Below are 19,443 nucleotides of genomic sequence, written 5' to 3' on the forward strand. Positions count from 1 at the left end.
TTCCCAATTGGGTCAAATTGAAAATTTTATCCAGACCAGCCTACTGCCTTTCTTCATACATTATATCTGCGTTCATAATCAGAAGTATTTATATTTTTACTTTGTTTTTTTTATTAAGTAAGTTGTTTATATACATTTATCATTGCTGATATCAACTATAATTTTTAATTTGCCTTAGTTTCATTTATGATATTATGGGTTGCAAGGATTATATGATGATAAGAAATAAAGGACAACTTTCCAACCCTGGCTAGAATGGTTGGCGACCAGTTGAATAACCCATACAATTGAAAACAATACTCTAGTAGGAGCCTTTTATTGCCGATGTGATGTAACTCCAACGTTTAAAAAATCTGTACTAATGCTAAAAATTATTTCTGAACAGGTAAATGTTTTAACGAAATAGTGAAGTAACTCCCCTTTACAGTTGCACAGATTGTACAAATATACGCAATCACCAGTGCTACCAAAGTGGTGTATCTGCTATCTAGGACTAATATCACTACTTCAGTTACTGTTTATATTACTGGTTATATAAAACGATGGCTAATTTTTATCCAGCATGCCAAAAAAACATTTTTGCAGAACATGTTAGCAAAGGCAATTTTGTTTTCGTAATTGCAGTTTGATCAGTATTTTATCATTAGTTTATTTAATATCGAAGTTCTTAAAAAAAAATTGATTTTACCAACAAGTACGAATAGTCATGGAATTATTTCAAAAGGTTTGCGTAAACACAAAAGTGATTTTTTTTTTAGTACAACAACGGTTTCGGAATTATGGACTGGTTTTTGAATCGTTATTAATTTTAGTAAGTTCTTGAAGGACGAAATTTTTATTTCTTCAAAAATTTTAGTATCGATGTTTATGACAAATCCGAAGAAAGAAAGATTTTTTTTCTTAGTCTATGCCTCTAGACCTTGTGTCACCCGATTGAACGCTCACTTCGAATGGATTCAATAAAGGCGAATTATACTTGTTTTCGAAGAAAAATTTGTTGAATTTGCTATTCAGTAATTCAGAATTACCTTACTTAATTAGTTCAGTTATTGTTTCATTTTAGCAAATAACGTAACATAAAAAAACTCAAATATAATTTTTCTCAATATATTTAGAGAATCGCATGATTGTGGTTTGACCTTCTTAAATAAAGCTAAATATTTATAGAACACGCTGTATAGACACGATTTCTTTATCATTTTCTGTACTTCTTTTAGTGCAACATGTAATAAGTTATTACTGCAGTTGATCTAAATAGATTGTTGCTAGCCGTGACTCGATTTATTACCTTTCTTAACCATTAACTTTAACGATGTCAGTTGACTATATTAGTAATTTAATTCGTAACGCCATATGGTTCCATCTAAAATCATTTGTATACTTTTTATATAAAATCATGATTCAATATAAAACATTTATTCATTAATTATTACCAAGCTCATTTATTGATTTATATCCAAATGGATTAGACATTATAAAAATATCAGAAATGAAAAAATACATTAGAACACCAAAATTTAAGTATTTCTATTGGTCCTTCACACCCACCTGTTTGAGAGTTAATGGACTTACACCATTTTGGCTTTAAACGACTCTCATAAGTATTATTGTCAAAGTCTACGAAAATTTCATTAGAAGCTATAATGCAAATTAAAATGTTTGCACATTCCCCACGCACAAGCACTTTACTTAAGATTATATATTCATTGATATTAACCAGTTTCATATCGTTTCCTCCTTTTTGTTGTGTAGCGCCAAGCATGGGTTCCTCAAGTGCGTTTACTACGCCAGCTGGCTCAAGTGCAGGAAAGAAGAGGCCATATTCATCAGGAAGATCGCTGATACATTGGCAAGCATTCGAGTCTATACGCCGAGGTGCAAGTCCATCAATGTGGCCATTTGCAGTGGTTCTTCTCGTCCAGTCGTTTTCTGGTACAGTTCCTTCCTGTCTCCCCTATTAGCCGTCTATATGTCAGTGTAAAAGATGCGTGCGAACTGCATAAAAAATAAAAAATAATACTAATGTGATTGTACTCATTTAAAATAAATATTGTTTCACCTTAGATAACTTAAAGGTCATAATTTCATAAATTATCAACATTTAAGATAGTATTGCTATCTTCATATCAATGTTGTGATATATGATTTTTGATGAATCAATCATTTCAAAAATTGTAATAAACTAATGTAACCGTTCTTTTATAAAATAAATATAATTCATGAAAATTTATTTATAATTTATTTCAATTTCATATTCCACTTCATCCTAAGAAAAATTCTTGGCCTATTGATATTTTTTGTAGCCAATTAACTAATTCATTTAAAAGTAGTTTAAAATGTTCAACATCAAATATCTATGTGGCTTGGATCAAGAACAACCAATGTCCATTTTTAAAGGTTTTTATTCTAAAGGCTATTATTCTAGTTTTTATTCTGTAAAAGATTAAACTTTTGTTTATTCTTATAAGACCAAAGAATATTTCTTTCCTCGTTTGTGAAATCCTATAAGAGACCTCCACAAGGTTAGTAAAAATGAAAATCATCATTCATGAGCCAGATTGACGTGTTTGATTTGAATCACGAAGAACCCTATACTCAGAGTCCGAAGTTTACTTGTAAATGAGACATTAACATCAAATATCTTGTGCAATGTTTCTTTCGATTCTTAAGAAATAAAGAACTTGTTTGTCCATTATTTTGGCGTTTTTCTACAAGAATAAAGATAATTCTTGAATTAATCCTCCCATCCTCTTTCTTTTTTTCTTTTTTTTTTAACTAAACTACTACTGTTTATTTATTGATAGATATTACAATATGCCATACATTGTGGGCAATAGGTAATAGTGATGAATGATCTTATACATATTAAAATAAAATAAATTAAATAAATGAATTTTAAAAAAAACTCTCTTAAAATATATACAAACAGAAGAATAAATAAAATGAACATAATCAAACTATCTGTATAAAAAATAAATAAATAAAATAACATAATGATAAAATAATATAGTCTCTTGTTTCATCCTCTTTCTAACTTCAAAGTTTTAATGATCGGATTTAAAAATTTTCTTTATAATCCATCAATATTACCCTTAAACGATCAATCATTACGTCCATATTTGACTTTATTGTCATTCTGTATGACCATATAAGGAACCCTTTAATTCGTTTTTCAAATTTACTTTTCGAAGAATCTAGGATTTGGACATGGTTTGTTGCTGGTCTAACTCACTGATATAGGTTGGTAAGAGCAGAAGTTTTCACTCGTGTTTCGGCATAGTGTTTATGACTATTGAAGCAATACTGTAGCACTAGGTCTGGCGTGATAGTTGACAGTGCATGTAGCAGCATTGAGCCTAGTGTCACGTTGACTGCTCTATATATATATATATATATATATATATATATGCTCCTTGACAGTAAGGATGTTGGATTACAGTGGAGCGGTCCCTCCATGTTTTGTACAACCCGCCCGTCGGCTCACAGGCCTATATTATGATCCCTACCTTCAATGGACCTGGCTTCGTTCCTTATGATGTCATGTGGCAATAGAAGGGTATTTGTTTTTTTGTGTGTATATTTAGATTTAGTGTAAGAATTATTTCCCTATATATAACTAGTTTGTAAATAAACTTAGGAGGTTAGGAAAAAAAAATTGGAAAATGCGTGAAATTTCTATAGTTTTTTTCTCGATTTACTATAACATCGATATTAAAACTTGACTATCGATAACTGATATTAGAAACAAAATGTCTAGAAGGCATATGAGTATGAAATGTATTGATATTTTAAAAATAATCATATTTGTATTTGATATTAGATATTGTAATATTATTATTTTAAATTGGGGAAGGGAATATCGATATTTTGTTCAAGATATCTTTTAGAAATTTTCAAAAGCATTAATTTAAAATAATTAATTCTATCCACCTATAGTACGCAGTCCTAATACATTATATTAGATTGAGAAAGGTTGATTGTATTAGATTGATGAATAAATGTATATGGTATATCGATAATTTCAAAAAAAATTATTCTACAACTTAAACCCAAAGCATACCGTTCCTCTACATCTACATTTGATGTAGATAGATCCTTGAGTTTTAAATGAGAAATGAATAATCTACCTTATAAAACATGGCAATAAAAAGTTAATTGGCTCATCATTGCATTCTTGGGCTCAATTATAATAAACAATTGATCACAAAAATGAAAGTACTGGTCTGAAAAGCGACGAAAGGATGCTAAGAGGAAAAGAAAATATCGAAGCAATGTGGTACAAGAAGCGATGCATTTAAAAGTAAGATCCTTATGAGGAAACTGAAAAATTCCGATGCTTTTTTAATGTTACCTAACAGTCTTATTATATACTCTATATATTATATACTCGTGGCTATTAATTTAAAACTATTTAATATTACAACATATATGTATATATTTTTTAATGATGAATAATAACTATTCTTGTTCAGTTAATAGAAAAGTTTTATTAAAGCATGTCGAGAATACTCTCTTGTAAATTAAAGAAATATTTCTAATTCTCCACTCTTGATATGTGAACAACAATAAAATGTATGGCGAAGATAAATTGACTTCCTTTTCTAAACCTAACTTTAGTAGAATAAATGAAAAATCACTTATATCTGAACAGAATCCTGATAGCTTTAGAACATTAAGTGATAACAGGTGAGTAGTGATGTTCAATTTCATTTATCTAATAATACACTGGATATATTCACTTGATTTATTAAACCTTGTTGGAGCTATGATAAACGATAACAACAAACGCTAAATCTTTTTTAAGCGTTGCTCAAATATAAACAATTCCCATCTTAAGGTCACAGCGCTCATCCTATTTTTATCAATGTTCCAACATAACAATAAAGTGGTTCGTAGTAAATTTTTATATAAGAGAAACACCACTGAAACAGATACTTGGACATAAACGTTTACTGCGACGTTTTCAGCATTCGGTAAAGTATCACCATTCCTAACGTTTATTACAGTTGCAATATAAATACACCGTAAATAAAAAGTGCCATTGTAAATTTGAAATCTCTGAGAAAGAACGTTAAATGGCTTGCCAACGAGTCGATCGTAGATTGCTCCCATTGTCTAAGGTGGAATTCCGTGTACCATAAACTTTGAAGCGATTGTAGAAGACAAAACTTTCTATCAATAGTTTAATGCATTCTGGGAATTTGCCAGGGTTACGAATTCCTGTAATTCTAACAGCCTGACATACAGTGATCTCTGCCCACCTAGCACAATTTATCTTGACTTTACACTTATTACTGGACGCAACCCGTGAACGCAACAATTACGCCTCGACTTATCGAAGAACTGTCGGTTAGTACAAATATTTGCTAGTGTCATACGGTAGCTTCTTTACTTTTGTATTAACAGTATTACTATTAATCAATATAATTTATTCCCCTTAGACTACGCCCATGAAAACAAGTAAATAGCGACATAATTTTAAGATTAAAAGTAGATCTTATATACTGAAAAGTTTGCCTCCCCTGGTTTATAGGAAACTGTTAAATACACCTTACGAATTTGTTTGTCTTACTTTTTGATCTTCTGATTTAAATAATTTTTATAAGTTTATAATCCACTTCCATATCACTGTAACTGGATTTAATGAGTATAAAAAAATTAACATAAGTAAGTCCAGCAAGATATGCATTATATTGAATCTATGATTTGACTTAAAAAGTATACAACTAAATTTAAGTGGGTCCAACATACCTACCTGTCGCGTTATTAATTTAATTATTAATGAAGTCAACTGATAACGTAAAAACTATAGGTGTCCCAAAATAAACGTAAGATTTGCACTAAATAAAAAACAAATTTTTTTTTCTTTAAATTATTTTTTTATTGGATCGTAAAATACACAGGATAAGGTTATGTACGGAATAATATATAGGGCAAATGGCCTCCACGGCTAACACGCATTCTTTTTTCAAATTTTTTCCTCTTCCATTTTACATAAATATGGTTGAATTTGCAAATATGGTTGAAATTGAGACGCATCGTTGAATTTCCTCTTATAACGCACGCATGCTTGTGAACAAATTGGCATAGATCTTTGAATTCAAATAACCTAAAAAGAAATCCAATGATGTTAAATCACACGATCTAGGAGGCAAATTCTTATCACCGAAACGGGAGATTATGTGGCCAAAAAATCTCATGCAGTAATTGAATTGTTTTACGGGATGTATGGCAACTCCTGTGTAGTCCCTGAACATCAGAACACGTCACAGTTTACTACACTACCATGGAACAACACCGAGGCAGGTTGTCGATAAAGATGATGAGCTTCGCCCACGCCGAGTCCGACTTCCCCCGTCTGATGGAAGAGGAGAACTATTACATCTATGGATCTATGTGAGGTGGTGGGCCCATTGCACTTTTACACTTTAGTTTGAGAAGGGCTAGACCACCCGGTATCGGCGAGCAACCGGAATAAGAGAAAGCTGACACAGACTGAGACCAGAAGGGCTGGACAGAGCTGGTGAACAGGAGGAAGCACCCGGACTATTGCAGTGGACTAGTTGAAGCTCCATCAGAAAGGTGTTCAACCAAGTGCTTGGCTGTACCACATTTTTTTTTTTATGTTTCCATAAAAATTAAGTAAATCCCACCTCATGTGTAATCAGAGAATAAATCGTAAAATATAAATAAATCTTTTATTTTGTGCAGTAGTGGTATGCGCAATCCAAGTGCAGTACTCCACAGCTGCCGCACACCGTATGCCAGATATGGATTGAAAAAAATAAATAAAATCCTTAACCCTAGATAAAATAAAATTGTATTGTCAATACAAAATATCCTGCTTTACATATAGCTGCTGATCATCACTATAAATTAGTTATGAAAGGTATTCTTTCCCGCCAGGTTTGAATTTTTATAAACCTTGGATTTGAAATCATTAAATTTAAAATTAATTAATTCAATATGATCTAAAAATCACAAAGTTAATTTATGCAATAAATTAGTAATTAGATGTTGCCACCAATATTTTTGGCATATAGGAAACTCCATCTAATCAGAAATTTGAAACTCTTGAAAATGACAAATTTTCGAGACACTGTATAAGTTAAAAATAACCAGAATTCTTTTAGCCAGTCTCATCGATAGCGAACGATTTCCAAACAAAAGATGTTGATGGATAACTCATATCATATTTGATTGTAGAAAATTCAATCAACTTATAACTATTTTTAACTAAATTTAAAATTATATATTGTATTACAATTATATTAATTATATATATTATTATGTTTAAAAAAATTAATTTCTTTATAATAAATCATTGTAATGTCTAATTTGGAACTATTTAGAAACAAAATTAACAACGTGAAATATTTTTATTGTTTAAAGGACACCTTTTTTATGGAAGTCGGTAGACCGAATATTTCTTTTACAACACTTTCAATGTAACAATCAAACCAGAAACTTCATAAAAGAAATGAAAAAAGTAGTAAAATATAATTAACAAGATAAGGTAAAATTATTTACATTACGTAGGTGATGCAATTAACTATCATTAATATTAATTATTACTTTGAAACACCAAGTTAATTCACTGAATCGTATTAAACTATTAGTTAAAATTAATTATTTTTTATAAAATGCAATATTTATAAATATTATAAGCATAATTGTAGAAGTATGAGGATTAATTTATTATTTTAATTTTTTAAGTGCTGATAAGTGGATGAATGTTAAATTTGTTCGTATGATAATTTAATACCTGAATAAGATAAGTTATTAGTCACAAAAAATCTAAATCTGAGCTTTACATATTTATCAGCGTAATTTGAGTCAGTCCCCTACCTCTTTGGATTAACTTCAAGTAAAGCTGTAACCTTTCATGCCGGGAGCCTGATAGTAAGAGAAACTTCAGTATCTATTGTTAGAATTATACCTGCTGTGCCTTCACAAACCGGTTCCTGCATAAATTTGTGTCGTCAAAGCGTTGTAAAAAACTTTCTTCGTATTTTTCATGTCTACGCTATTTTAAAAATAGTATCTTGCCGCTTTGTGTATTTTTCCTCTACAATGTCAACTTTAAAAGTATTACGTTCAGTTAATAGAGGACTTTTATTAAAGCATATTGAGTATTTGCCTCTTTCAAATCCCAGAAGCATTTCTAATTCTCCAACCTTGACTAGTGAACAATTAAATACCAAAATTTATAGCGAAAATAAACTGGCCTCTCTATCTAAACCTAACTTCAAAAAAATAGATGAAAAATCACTGATATTCAACCAGAATCCTGATAATTTTGGAACTTTAAGTGATAACAGGTGAGTAGTGATCATCAGTCTCATTTCTCTAGTAATAATACTCTAGATATATTGTGATTTAAATTTATTTATGCCAAACTTATTTTATAGTAAAATGAGGAAGATGATGGAAGAAGTAGAAGAGGAAGGTGATGTCGAAGAAATTAATTATGTTGATGGAAAAGAAGGCAAAATTTGGAGAAACCCTTATCAATATGCTATGATGATCAAGGAACTATTAAATAAAAGAAAGGTTTTTATTCCCTAATCATTTACATGCAAGAAACCCTTCAACAATTTTTGCTTTTTTTTTTCAAATTATTTAACTACTAAATTTTTAGAACAGGCATTCTCAAGTCCTTAATGTGACAGGATGTAGTATAATAGAAATTGAAGACCAATCATTTAGTTTGTTTCTTAAAATTTATTACAAAGATCCAGTTAACTATTATCTTACTCGCATGTTTGGCATTTTAATTATTCTAATGTTGGATAATGATTTTAAGTAACTGCTTATAAATTATTTCAGACTCAGTAAATATTTTTAATTTATTTTAACTGAAAACAAATAATGTATCATAATTGTAATATAAGTGGGTCACCCATTAATAGCATTTTTTTTCCAGTGTGAAATCTACTGAACTATTTGCTCTCCAGTTTCTCTGTAATAATATTTGACTAACCATTGAATTTAACTTTTTTTCTCTTTGATTTTAAATCATTAAAAAAAATAAATATACAAAAAAGCTTTATGCTGTTGTAGAAGATTGTCAAAACATAGAGAATAATTCAATTAATTTATAAATTACTGCAGTATTCTCTCTTGTTTTAATTGTTATCATAAAAATGATATTTTTTCAAATATTCCACAACATAATAGTTTTATGTTATTTGAATTTATTTTTATGATGTTAATTTTAATATGTTGTCACCCATTCATTTTTTTTACTATACTTTCATTATTTCTTTGTAGTTAGTTGAAGCATTAAACATATTAGAAGTTAAGATGTTGAAAGAAGAAAGAGGAAAGCCTGATGTGTACATCTATAATTTGTTAATAAGTGGTTGTGCCAAAGAAGGGTATACAAAAAAAGCGTTTCAGCTTTTTAATGAGGTAATTCATTGATCTCATAAATAGACTTCCTAATCTTTCTTTTTTTTTTTTTATGGTTTAAATTTTCTCTTATGTTATTGTAGATGAAAAAACGAGGATTAAAGCCAAAGCAAAGCACATACACTTCATTATTCAATGCATGCTCAGAAGGCCCTTTTGCTGTTGATTCTTTAAAAAAAGCCAGGCACTTGAGAGAACTAATGCTAGAAAAGGGCGTCGAACCTAACATGGCCAATTATCATGCAATGATCAAAGGTAAGCTTTTTAACCAGTGGTTCTTAGCCGTATAAGTCTGTAGATCTCTAAACTGGAAATCAAATTTCATCCTCACTCTCAACTTGGATCAAAGAGCAGTCCTCATTGGAAAGTATTTGAAAATTAGGTAGCCTAAAAGTGCGTTTGGGGTTGCTTTTATTGTGTGTTTACATGTTAAAACCTTTCAGCTAGCACCCAAACATGAGGAAAGATAGTTTTAACAATAAATTTTCTCAAATATACATATTGCCAGAGTCTTATGGGTCATGGACCACTGGTTGGGAATCCTTGCTTTAAAATAATGCATGTGATAGGATTTTTTTTAATGAATTATTTCTGATCAATTTTTAAGAAACAGAATGTAACATTGTTGATAACTGAAACTCTAAGCCGGTTAGCTGACTGTAATTCCAATCATTCCAAAATTCAGATTAACTATTTTAAATGTGGTCAAGTTTTAATTATTTAGTTAACTTTGAACCTAGTTGTTAGTGCAACTGGCACTTAGTGGTCAAACTGATTGATCTAGTTGACAAAAACAAGTCTCTTTGTCTGGATATATTTGAAAAAGATAAAAAATGATAATAAAATAATTTTATATCAATCAATGCAATACATCTTGTATTGCTATGGTATTTTTTCTATTAACTGACATCTTTTTTATTTCCATATCTTTCTATGACTAAGGTCCAAAAAACTATCTGAGTATGATTAATATCCAGTGAGCAGATAAACCAATAGTAAAACATAGATTTAATGTTACTGTCAATGTTAATTCCATTATCACACATTTTCTTTTTCTTTGTTCCCATTTTCTTGCATATTGAATGCTGGCGTAAAGCTTAGTCTAACACTACTTCATTTCTCATTTTCTTAGGCCATTGTTGTAAAACAAGCTGTTTTGGGTTCCTCCTGATGAACATAACTAGTTGTTTATAAGGATTTTTAAAAATTATTTATTAATTTTAATAATACACCTCTTTTACTTTTATCAATTAACTAATGAAAAATCACAATTTATCAAACTTTTTTTTCCAAACTTTATGTTAATACTTTAAATATTTTTTTACATGCCTAATGGTTCTAGTGTATAGAATTCTCAGTAAGAAGAATACTAATAAGCCAAATGAGTTTAATGAATTTTGTGTACATTTTTTTATGGTGTGGTTTATTTCTATGAAAACCTGTATTATACTACCAAAATATAAGCATAATCTTTAAGTTTTAGAATAATTGGAATTCATAAAAACATTTTAGTTTATTCCAAAGCCAGCGAGAATTTTTAGTCTTATTTGCAACAATTTAGAAAAGAGGAGATGGTTTGTTTTTTTCCTTAACTACTCATATTCATTCATATAGTAAAAGAGAATTGTGCACACAAGATATCATGAATGAGTATTGAGCCTACAAATCAACAAGAAGTTAAAAGTATATTTAAAATACATCATTGTTTATTAAAATTAAACTCTGTAATGTAGCTGTTTACATTTTCTTTCCTTGAGAAGAAAAATCATTGATCAAATAAGTTGTAAGCACCAGTGAATTTGGTTTTAAATCTTAGTTTTATTTTATTCTGCACCGTTTTTGTTACTTATGTCTGTTAGTTTAAATCTATCTCAGTAGTTGTGATTTAATGATTTCATAAAAAACAAATTTTTTCATACTAGCTTTTGGACGGCATGGTGACCTTGAAACTAGTTTTTCCATTGTTGACGAGATGGCCTCAAAACAGATTCCACTTACATCTGTTACATTTAACTTCTTGCTACAAGCTTCTGCATCAGATAAAGAAGCCGGTTTTCGCCATGCTCTAATTGTAAGTATTAATTTTAATATCAATGCGTACTAATAACCATTTGGTGTGATAAATGTATGAAAGTTTTGAAACTGAATCTGAGGAGGATTGAATATTTAAAAAGTATTAAGATTACTATCTTGCTATTTCTATTTATTTATCCCATAGGTTACCAACACAAGCGAGAAGTCTGAAATTTATTCTTTTGGTATGCCACATAGATTTTTATTCCTTAAAATACTTTCTATTTTGCTACACTGCTGCATTTTTTACAATATTTTTGAAAGGTTGCAATCATATCTTTGATTTTGTTCCAGGTCTGGAGAAAAATGCTGGAGAAGAAAGTTGCACCGTCAGTTTTCACATTTAATCTTCTTCTTCGATGTACCAGAGATTGTGGATCAGGAGATGTAAAGTCAGCTCAAGAACTAGTCACTATGCTTGGTTCTGGTCAGGTAAGCTCATTTTTCAATATTTAATTTAGACTTTAAATTACTAATTAACATAAATTATTATCTTCATTTTAAAACAGGTTTTAATTGATGGTGGTCCTAGTGAAGGAAACCATAATCGCTTAGCGCTCCAATCCCCGAACTTGCTTCTTCCCACAGTTCAGCCAAATTCAATTGTGTCAGTGACATCTGCAATTGATAAAGCTTCAGATAGGTAATTTTATGTTGCCTTCTATTCTTTGAATGTTAACTTTTTTCTTACATTCTATTTTGACAGTGATTTATATTAAAGATTGATGCTCCTGGGAAATACTGAAGGTTTATTTGGAATGATGGACTTCTTTAAAGTAGTTCCAGATATTAAAACATTTACCCAGCTATTAGAAATTATTCCTTCAACTACTGAAGTGGAAGATGTAATTTATTTATTTTTGTTTTTGTCTTATAGTTATGAATTAAATTTTTAGAAAATATTTTACTTTTGTTTATAGAAACTAATTGCTGAAATGAAACAAAGACAAGTTACAATTGATGTAGACTTCTGTAATATGTTGATCAGAAAGAGAAATTATTCTGAGCGGACTCAATTAGCAGTGGTATGTTTTGTACATTTTGTTTTAATAATGGTTATATTCGATTATATATTAGATGATTATTTAAAAAATAATTTAGTTTTCGATAAAGTAATCTTATTTAGTTTTTGCTTATTGATTCTCAAACATATGTTATTCGACCTAACATTATTACCTTAGATACATTTTGATCTCTCTCTCTCCCTCAATCCAAAATCACCTCTTTATCTTCTTACATAATTTTTGAATTTGACTTTGCCTTTATGATTCCATCTTCTAGCTCATTCCAATTGCAATTTTTTTTTTTTAGTTTAAGTTTTCTCTTTTTTACATTTCAAAATTTACATGAGGTATGACTTTGTATATTTTGGACTGAATGTCTTAAACGTCTAATTTACTACATGCAGGTGTGTGACTGTTAATTTTGACCCTTCTATCTTCACATAAAATTCAATGATGATAGGACCTGATTCATATGAGTTTTTGTTTAAAAATCAATGTGTGTGTACTTTTTTCCATAAAAATTCTTTCTTAAGCTGAGTTAAGTTTTGTTCAAATGTTGTTTTGGGCTAGTATGTAATTCCTGTGTTGAAGCCTCCATGCAGGATGGATATTCAACTTACATTGGCTATCTCTGCTTTAATTTTTATTTTTTAGAAATTTTCTGTTGGCAGTTGTTTAAGACATCTAGGCAGTTGATCATATACAACTCTTAAAATATTTGTCCAAGCATAACCATGAATAGGAAATAAATTATAAGTTAGTAAGATAGATCTTCTCTAACAAAGACTATATTCAAACAGACCCTTGAACGGTTCATTCCTTGATTTAGTCATTAAACTGTTCCTCTGCTAAACAGTGTACACAGTTTATACTTAACATTGTGGTTTATTGCGTATTATTTTTTTGTTTATTTAATGAAATACTGTGTTTTATTAATCTATTAATTTAAAATCTTTATTTATTAATTGATTCTTATTTTTGCTTCTGTGAGTGATGAAATTTGTTCTTAACTAATTTGTAATTTCTTCTTAACTTTTTCAGGAAGTATTAGATTTAATGAAGAAAGAAAAATTAATTCCTAATATAATGACTTTTGGAGTCCTTGCGCTTGGTTGCAATAATTTAGAATCAACCAAAACTTTGATTAGTAATATTGAAGAGGTCGGATTCAGGTAGTGATATTTTTCCTAATTTTTATTAAAAAAAAAAATATATATGTATATATATATTTTTTAAAATATATATATATATCATAATGTACAATTAGATTCAAGATGATTATGTATAATTAATTGATGTCTCCCAATTATTGGTTTTCTCAATAGGAAGAGGAGACATACAACCTTAGAGATAGACCTCTGCTACTTTGCTTTAGTTGATTCATTTAATTGATAATTATATCAATTTTTATTTACATTTCAGAGTCAATATTCAAATCCTAGGAGGCCTAATGAAGCGTTCTTATGAAATGCTAGATATAGATATGGCATTATTTGTAATAGAGAATCTTTTAAAAGAAGAAATTAAACCTTGTCCTAATTTCATGGTGAAACTCATTTCATTAAGAAAATCTCTGCAATGCAATAAGGAATTAAAGGTACACTACCGTAATATTTACTCCCATTATTCTTTTGTGTATAATAATTTTTAATGTAATTTCTCATTTAAAGAAAGTTTATTAAATAAATTCGAATTTAAGAGATAGGAAAATTGAAACAAGTTTAAAAGTGAAAATAGATTTTTAAAAACTCAATGATGTAGGTCACAAATAAATGTCAATTAGCAGCACATTTATATGTACATTGCCTCATTGATCTTATATAATTTTTTTCAACTTTGAATGCTATTTTTTTTTATTTCTTTATTATCAAATCGGCCCTTGTTGGTCTTACATGATTATTATAGCAGTTTGATAGTTCATTTTAATAGCTGATAATGGTGGTGTATAGTCTAGTGGGATTGGGTGGCTCAATGGTAAGGCTCTGTGCTACCAACTTCATGGACTTGGGTTAGAATCCAGCTGTCACAGATACTGGGAATGTTCTCCATGTTATCCAATAAACGCCGCATAGCCTTCCATAGAGATTGATCCTATGGGACTAAATCTTTTACGTATTCCTAATATTTAGAATATATCTATTCATCTAGTTCCTTTATAATTGCTTATTTGAGGTTGTTCCATTTCATTTTCTAAACAGAGTCTCTGTTGCACATCCACTGTCTCCGTGCCTGAGTTTTTTCCTTAATTAAAAAAAAAAGTTGAATTTGGACAGCTGCTTGAAAATGTTTTTCCCCTTAGCTGAAAAGGTTGTTTAGTTGCTTCATGTAAACTATTTGATATAAATTCATTTAGTTTCTCTATGTTTACTATGATTTTTTAGTGGTAGGTAAAATTTATTTCTGATTTATTTTCTCATATATTTTTATAGTATTTGATTTAGTAGCATTCAGTTTATTATTATCGCTAGTATTTCCTATAGGCTTATCAAGAGGTCAACTTCAGCTAGATGATTTAATCTATTGCTTACTTTTACTTTTAGAGGAGTGATTTCTTGATAATACTTTCCCATTTTCCTAGTTAGTGATAAAGATTGAGGTGAAACAATGGATTCCTTTTTTTTTTTTTTGTTTCCTCTATATGTTGATCTACATTGATTTTCTCTGAGTGGTTTTGGAATAAACTGGGCCAAATCAGTTGATTCATCATCTGATTACATTAATTAGCTAGCTAGAAAAAATAAAACGTAAAAATGAAATAAACACCAAAATAGCAATAACTAGAAAGTCCTAATATTATGCTATAGTATTTTGTATTAACTACTGTACTGTACTGTATGAAAGTCACAGGCCAACTAAATGCTATTAGGTTGTGCTTAATTGTTAATACCTCAATGTTTGCATGAATTGTACATACATTGTATGTATTAATTCAATAAATAGTTATTAAATTCTTTTTTAATGATTCTGTATTTTGATTTGTTTATGTTGTTTTTTTCAATGTTAATTCTACTTTATTCATTACCATAACTATTTTTTTTGTTATTTGGTTTTATTTTATTTTTTTACCTTAAGAACTCTTTTTCTATCTTAAGGACAAAGTTTAACATAATTAAAAAAAATTACATATTTAGTCTCTTTCATGGCACATTTTAACATCTTATTAGGTTTTTTTAAAAATATTTTACTTTATAAAAATGTGACCTCTGCACTTTAAAGCACATGACAGTGTCAACGCTTAATAGTCAGTTATGCAATATATTTTCAATCTTAGAACCAATCTTATTAATTATAATTTATCATGTATGTAACAACTTAGTGGTTCACCTTATCTATAAAGAAAAAAATCATGTAATTGGTACTGTTTTTCATGACCCTAATTTTTTTAAATTTGTTATTCTCAAGAGGTTGAGTAAATCCTATTCTAGTCTTGGCCTAGAAATATAAGATACTAAATTTTATTATATAATACATTTTTAATTTCAAGAAGAGAATGGGTCCAATTCTAAAGATTGTATATACAATTTTTTTATTATTTCAGGAACAAGGACAAGAATATCATACTAATATTGATACTATGAATTTTGATGAAAAATTGTCCACTCTTTTGAAGAAAATTAAGAAGCTTAAAACCAAAGTGGAAGACTTGTCTAAAGTACATCCTTGGGAACAGTTTACACGAAAGGCTGAAAGTTTCAATTGAATCTGTGATATACTTTAATGATGGTCTGATAGTTACGTAAGCAAATTTAGGATAGAAGGATGTTCCTTTAATCACCTATAAGTTCTTTTTACTTCTATATATTAAACTTATCCCAGTTTTTTTCTTTATTGATGATTATAAACATTTGAAATAATGAATTTATAGAAAAAACTTAATTAGTTGTAACTATTTGTTATTTTTTATTCAATTATTGTGTTCTTTGTTTAAAAGTCACTTGATGCTTTGCCAAGTACTTATTGCTATATTTTTCATTTTATCTTAACTTTATTTATAGTTTTATCTTATCTAGACTTAATTTTATTTTTATTTAATTTCTTATGTTAAGCTTTCTACCCTGTGTGTTTTTTGTTCTACAAAGCGTGTTGGGAAAATTCTAATTGAACTTACCCTTACTACTGGGTATTGCCATTGAAGTGTATTTTACTCTGTTAAGCAGAATTTTCCATGTTTTTAAAAAGCAAAACAACTATCCCTATAAACTAAGACTAAAATACAGTGATTCTTTTTGTAAAGCAACTTCTCAGATATTAATTTAACCAAATGTATGCATTTCATATATATTCTTATTTCATACTCATCAACTCAATCAAAAGTTCAAGTTTAGGAGTATTTACTGACCGAGTGTTGCGAAGACACTCCTAAAGTAAAGTAGTTGCTAGATTATTTAGATGTTTTAACATTGGTGTTAATGCTCAAAGTTATGTATTTCCTTTGTTTTATTAAAATAAGAAAAGGGGTTACTCTTCAATTACTCTAGCCACTTTCAGTTTTTCATTTATTGGGAGAACAATTTTTAAGTGTTCCTTTAGTTAATGATAAGGCATTACTAGGTGCAGAAAAAAAATATATATATAGATTATTTATCCAGATTAAATTAGCAATAATTGATTTATGTTCATATTATAATAATGAAACATACTTCATAGAAAAACTATTCATTTTTGAGCAAGTCCATTAATTAATTTGTTAAGAAACGCAGAGTTAACATTGGACAAAATAAAGTTACATATTCATTTAAATAATCTACTTGTTAGAAATGCCCATTTAGGGAAGTTCAGCTGTCCATCTAAAGACAATATATAATAAAATAAGTTAAACAGCTGTTATCCTTAGAGGGGTGGAAAAACTATTATATCCTAAGTTGAATTTAATATTCATTTAAAGCAGTAAAAGAATTTAGTTATTAATAACAAATAGTGTTTTAAATTTTTATTGTTTGCAAAAATTAATAGATTTTTATTGTTATACCATAAAATATTACCTTTGTTATGATATGATTTAGTCCTAAATTTATGTGTATTATGTTTCTATGTCTTTCTCAATCATTGTGTATTGTAAAAAGTTTTAAAAAAATATTTATCAATTTTTGTTTTTAAGTTTATTCAAAATTAAATGATTGTGTGATTTATGTTTAGTATCATATTGCACAGACAAATAATAATGTTTCTATTTGTCAATTAAGGAGTGTCTAGAAAAAAGTGTTTTGTGATAGAAAAAAAGAAATGTAAAATGTAATACAGTCTTTAGAAAAATCTAGAAAATAAACATGTAAATATTAATTATAATTTGAGTCAAGCATTGAATATTTAAATTCTAAAGACTGTTGTTGCATTTATTTATTTGTTTTAATAATCGGTAAGACTGAATTGTATTGAAATCTATATTTAACTAATAATGAACTATAATTATTGAGATCATTGTAGGCTATTTGGATTTATTTATTGTTTTTGATTTTTAGAAATTATGTTTATATGTAAATGAATGTTTTATACTATTATTAATTCTGTAATACATTATATTATTCATGTTTAATTTAATATTTTATTTCAACCCTTTTAAGAAAGAAATGGATATCTTTTATATTTATAACCGTTAAGAATTTCCCTCTTCCTATTTTAATTTTGTTTAATAATGTTTATATTGTTTGCTAGCTGAAAGATGAATCTTTGAGCATTCCGAAAGAATATTATAAGTATTTTAATGCACAATTAGAAATACATATCTAAATATAATATTACTGGATATAAATTTATATCATACTATATTAGAGTATATTATATATAAACACAAATTTTTACACTATGGTTAATTATTTCTTTTATCAAACAATACAACATCTGTGTGTCTACTGAAGCTATTTCGCATAACCACTTTGGGTGCTTTCTGCTTTGTTTTTTTAATGTACCTTTTTCTGCAATCTAATTATCTTTCCAATGAACCACTAGAATGTTCTTAGAGATGTATAGATTTAGAGTTATTCTAAAGACCAATAAAAAGTGGACAAGTTTCTGACTATGTAAACGTATTTTGATGCTTCAGTTCCTCTGCTATTACTACTAACTGTCACAACAAGCTTAATGTTATAACTCTGTTTTAACAGTAAATACTGTCATGACGTCAACAATTATACAGTTTCCTTCATTTTCTTGGTGGCAACAGTTGCTACCATGGCAGTAAAGTGACACCATGTGAACGGGTTTTGATTTGACATTAGCTTCACTTTTGCAGCATTTACTTTCAACTATCACACTAAACCTTGAGTGGCAATATTGGCATGACTGCAATGGTTGCTGTTATGGCAGTAAAGTGTCACTGTGTGAAAGTAATTTCAAGAAGTAAGTACAGGTAGTTCTTTCATTGAGATTGTTTGATCAAATAATCATGATTTAAGAGATATGTCCTTGGCTTTCATTGTTATTTAACCCTTGATGGTGCTTCTATCTTGCTAAGGACTGCCTATATAGACCTTAAGTCATGACATATCAGCTTGAGCCTCCTTAGGGGTTTCCTTCCCTCTAATCTTGCTTCCAGAGACAACTCCCCTTTCTGAATACCATTCATACCTTACTCATTATCAAATCATTTTAGTTCATGCTTTCTTAAACTGGCCTTAATTTATGCCATATCTTGTGCTTTCATTACTTCTTCAATTACCTCTCGTCTTGCCAAGGACTTTTCTAAGCTATCCTATTTCTGTGGCAGCTGCATTGTTCATTTGCTTGACTACTCCAAAGAATTGCATACCTATTTATTTTATATTTTAAAATTTCGAATATGTATATATGAATATGGTTTCGAAGGTGTAGAAAAAGAATATGCTACCAACTTTAAGATTGCCCAACCACTTTTCGATTAATTAAACCCATTGGAATTTCTTCCGCATTAAGATCTACCAGGGCATTCAAAAAGTCCTGTCGTTTTTCGTTTGTTCGTTGTTTATTTTGATTCTAG

General features: G+C 28.9%; 2 protein-coding genes across 3 annotated transcripts in view; both read left to right on the top strand.

The window, feature by feature from the left end:
* LOC106683614 (uncharacterized) overlaps window positions 1-2,191 on the top strand; it is a 61,267-nt gene extending 59,076 nt beyond the window's left edge. For both annotated transcript variants that reach the window (XM_014425185.2, XM_067048686.1), the window contains one exon: window positions 1,753-2,191. In XM_014425185.2, the coding sequence (XP_014280671.1) occupies window positions 1,753-1,981 (229 nt within the window). In that variant the 3' untranslated portion in view covers window positions 1,982-2,191. The remainder of the gene's footprint in view (window positions 1-1,752) is intronic.
* Window positions 2,192-7,866: 5,675 nt separating this feature from the next.
* Window positions 7,867-16,338, top strand: LOC106683626 (pentatricopeptide repeat-containing protein 1, mitochondrial). Its single transcript, XM_014425209.3, has 12 exons — window positions 7,867-8,321; window positions 8,412-8,553; window positions 9,274-9,414; window positions 9,498-9,669; window positions 11,337-11,485; window positions 11,782-11,919; window positions 11,997-12,130; window positions 12,209-12,332; window positions 12,408-12,512; window positions 13,533-13,663; window positions 13,914-14,088; window positions 16,030-16,338. The coding sequence occupies exons 1-12, from the start codon at window positions 8,074-8,076 to the stop codon at window positions 16,189-16,191; spliced, it is 1,821 nt and encodes a 606-aa protein (XP_014280695.1). The 5' UTR covers window positions 7,867-8,073; the 3' UTR covers window positions 16,192-16,338.
* Window positions 16,339-19,443: the final 3,105 nt, after the last annotated feature.

The sequence above is a fragment of the Halyomorpha halys genome, unplaced genomic scaffold (assembly GCF_000696795.3).
Source record: "Halyomorpha halys isolate HHAL.00 unplaced genomic scaffold, Hhal_1.1 Scaffold499.1, whole genome shotgun sequence".
In the NCBI taxonomy this organism is placed as follows: Eukaryota; Metazoa; Arthropoda; class Insecta; order Hemiptera; family Pentatomidae; genus Halyomorpha; species Halyomorpha halys.

What these genes read in the sequence shown, in the direction of transcription:
- LOC106683626 (XM_014425209.3), top strand. Translation starts at nt 8,074, where the DNA reads ATGTCAACTTTAAAAGTATTACGTTCAGTTAATAGAGGACTTTTATTA. An exon ending in AGCGGACTCAATTAGCAGTG is followed by an intron (nt 12,513 to 13,532) that starts GTATGTTTTGTA and finishes TAACTTTTTCAG; the next exon opens with GAAGTATTAGATTTAATGAA. An exon ending in AATGCAATAAGGAATTAAAG is followed by an intron (nt 14,089 to 16,029) that starts GTACACTACCGT and finishes TTATTATTTCAG; the next exon opens with GAACAAGGACAAGAATATCA.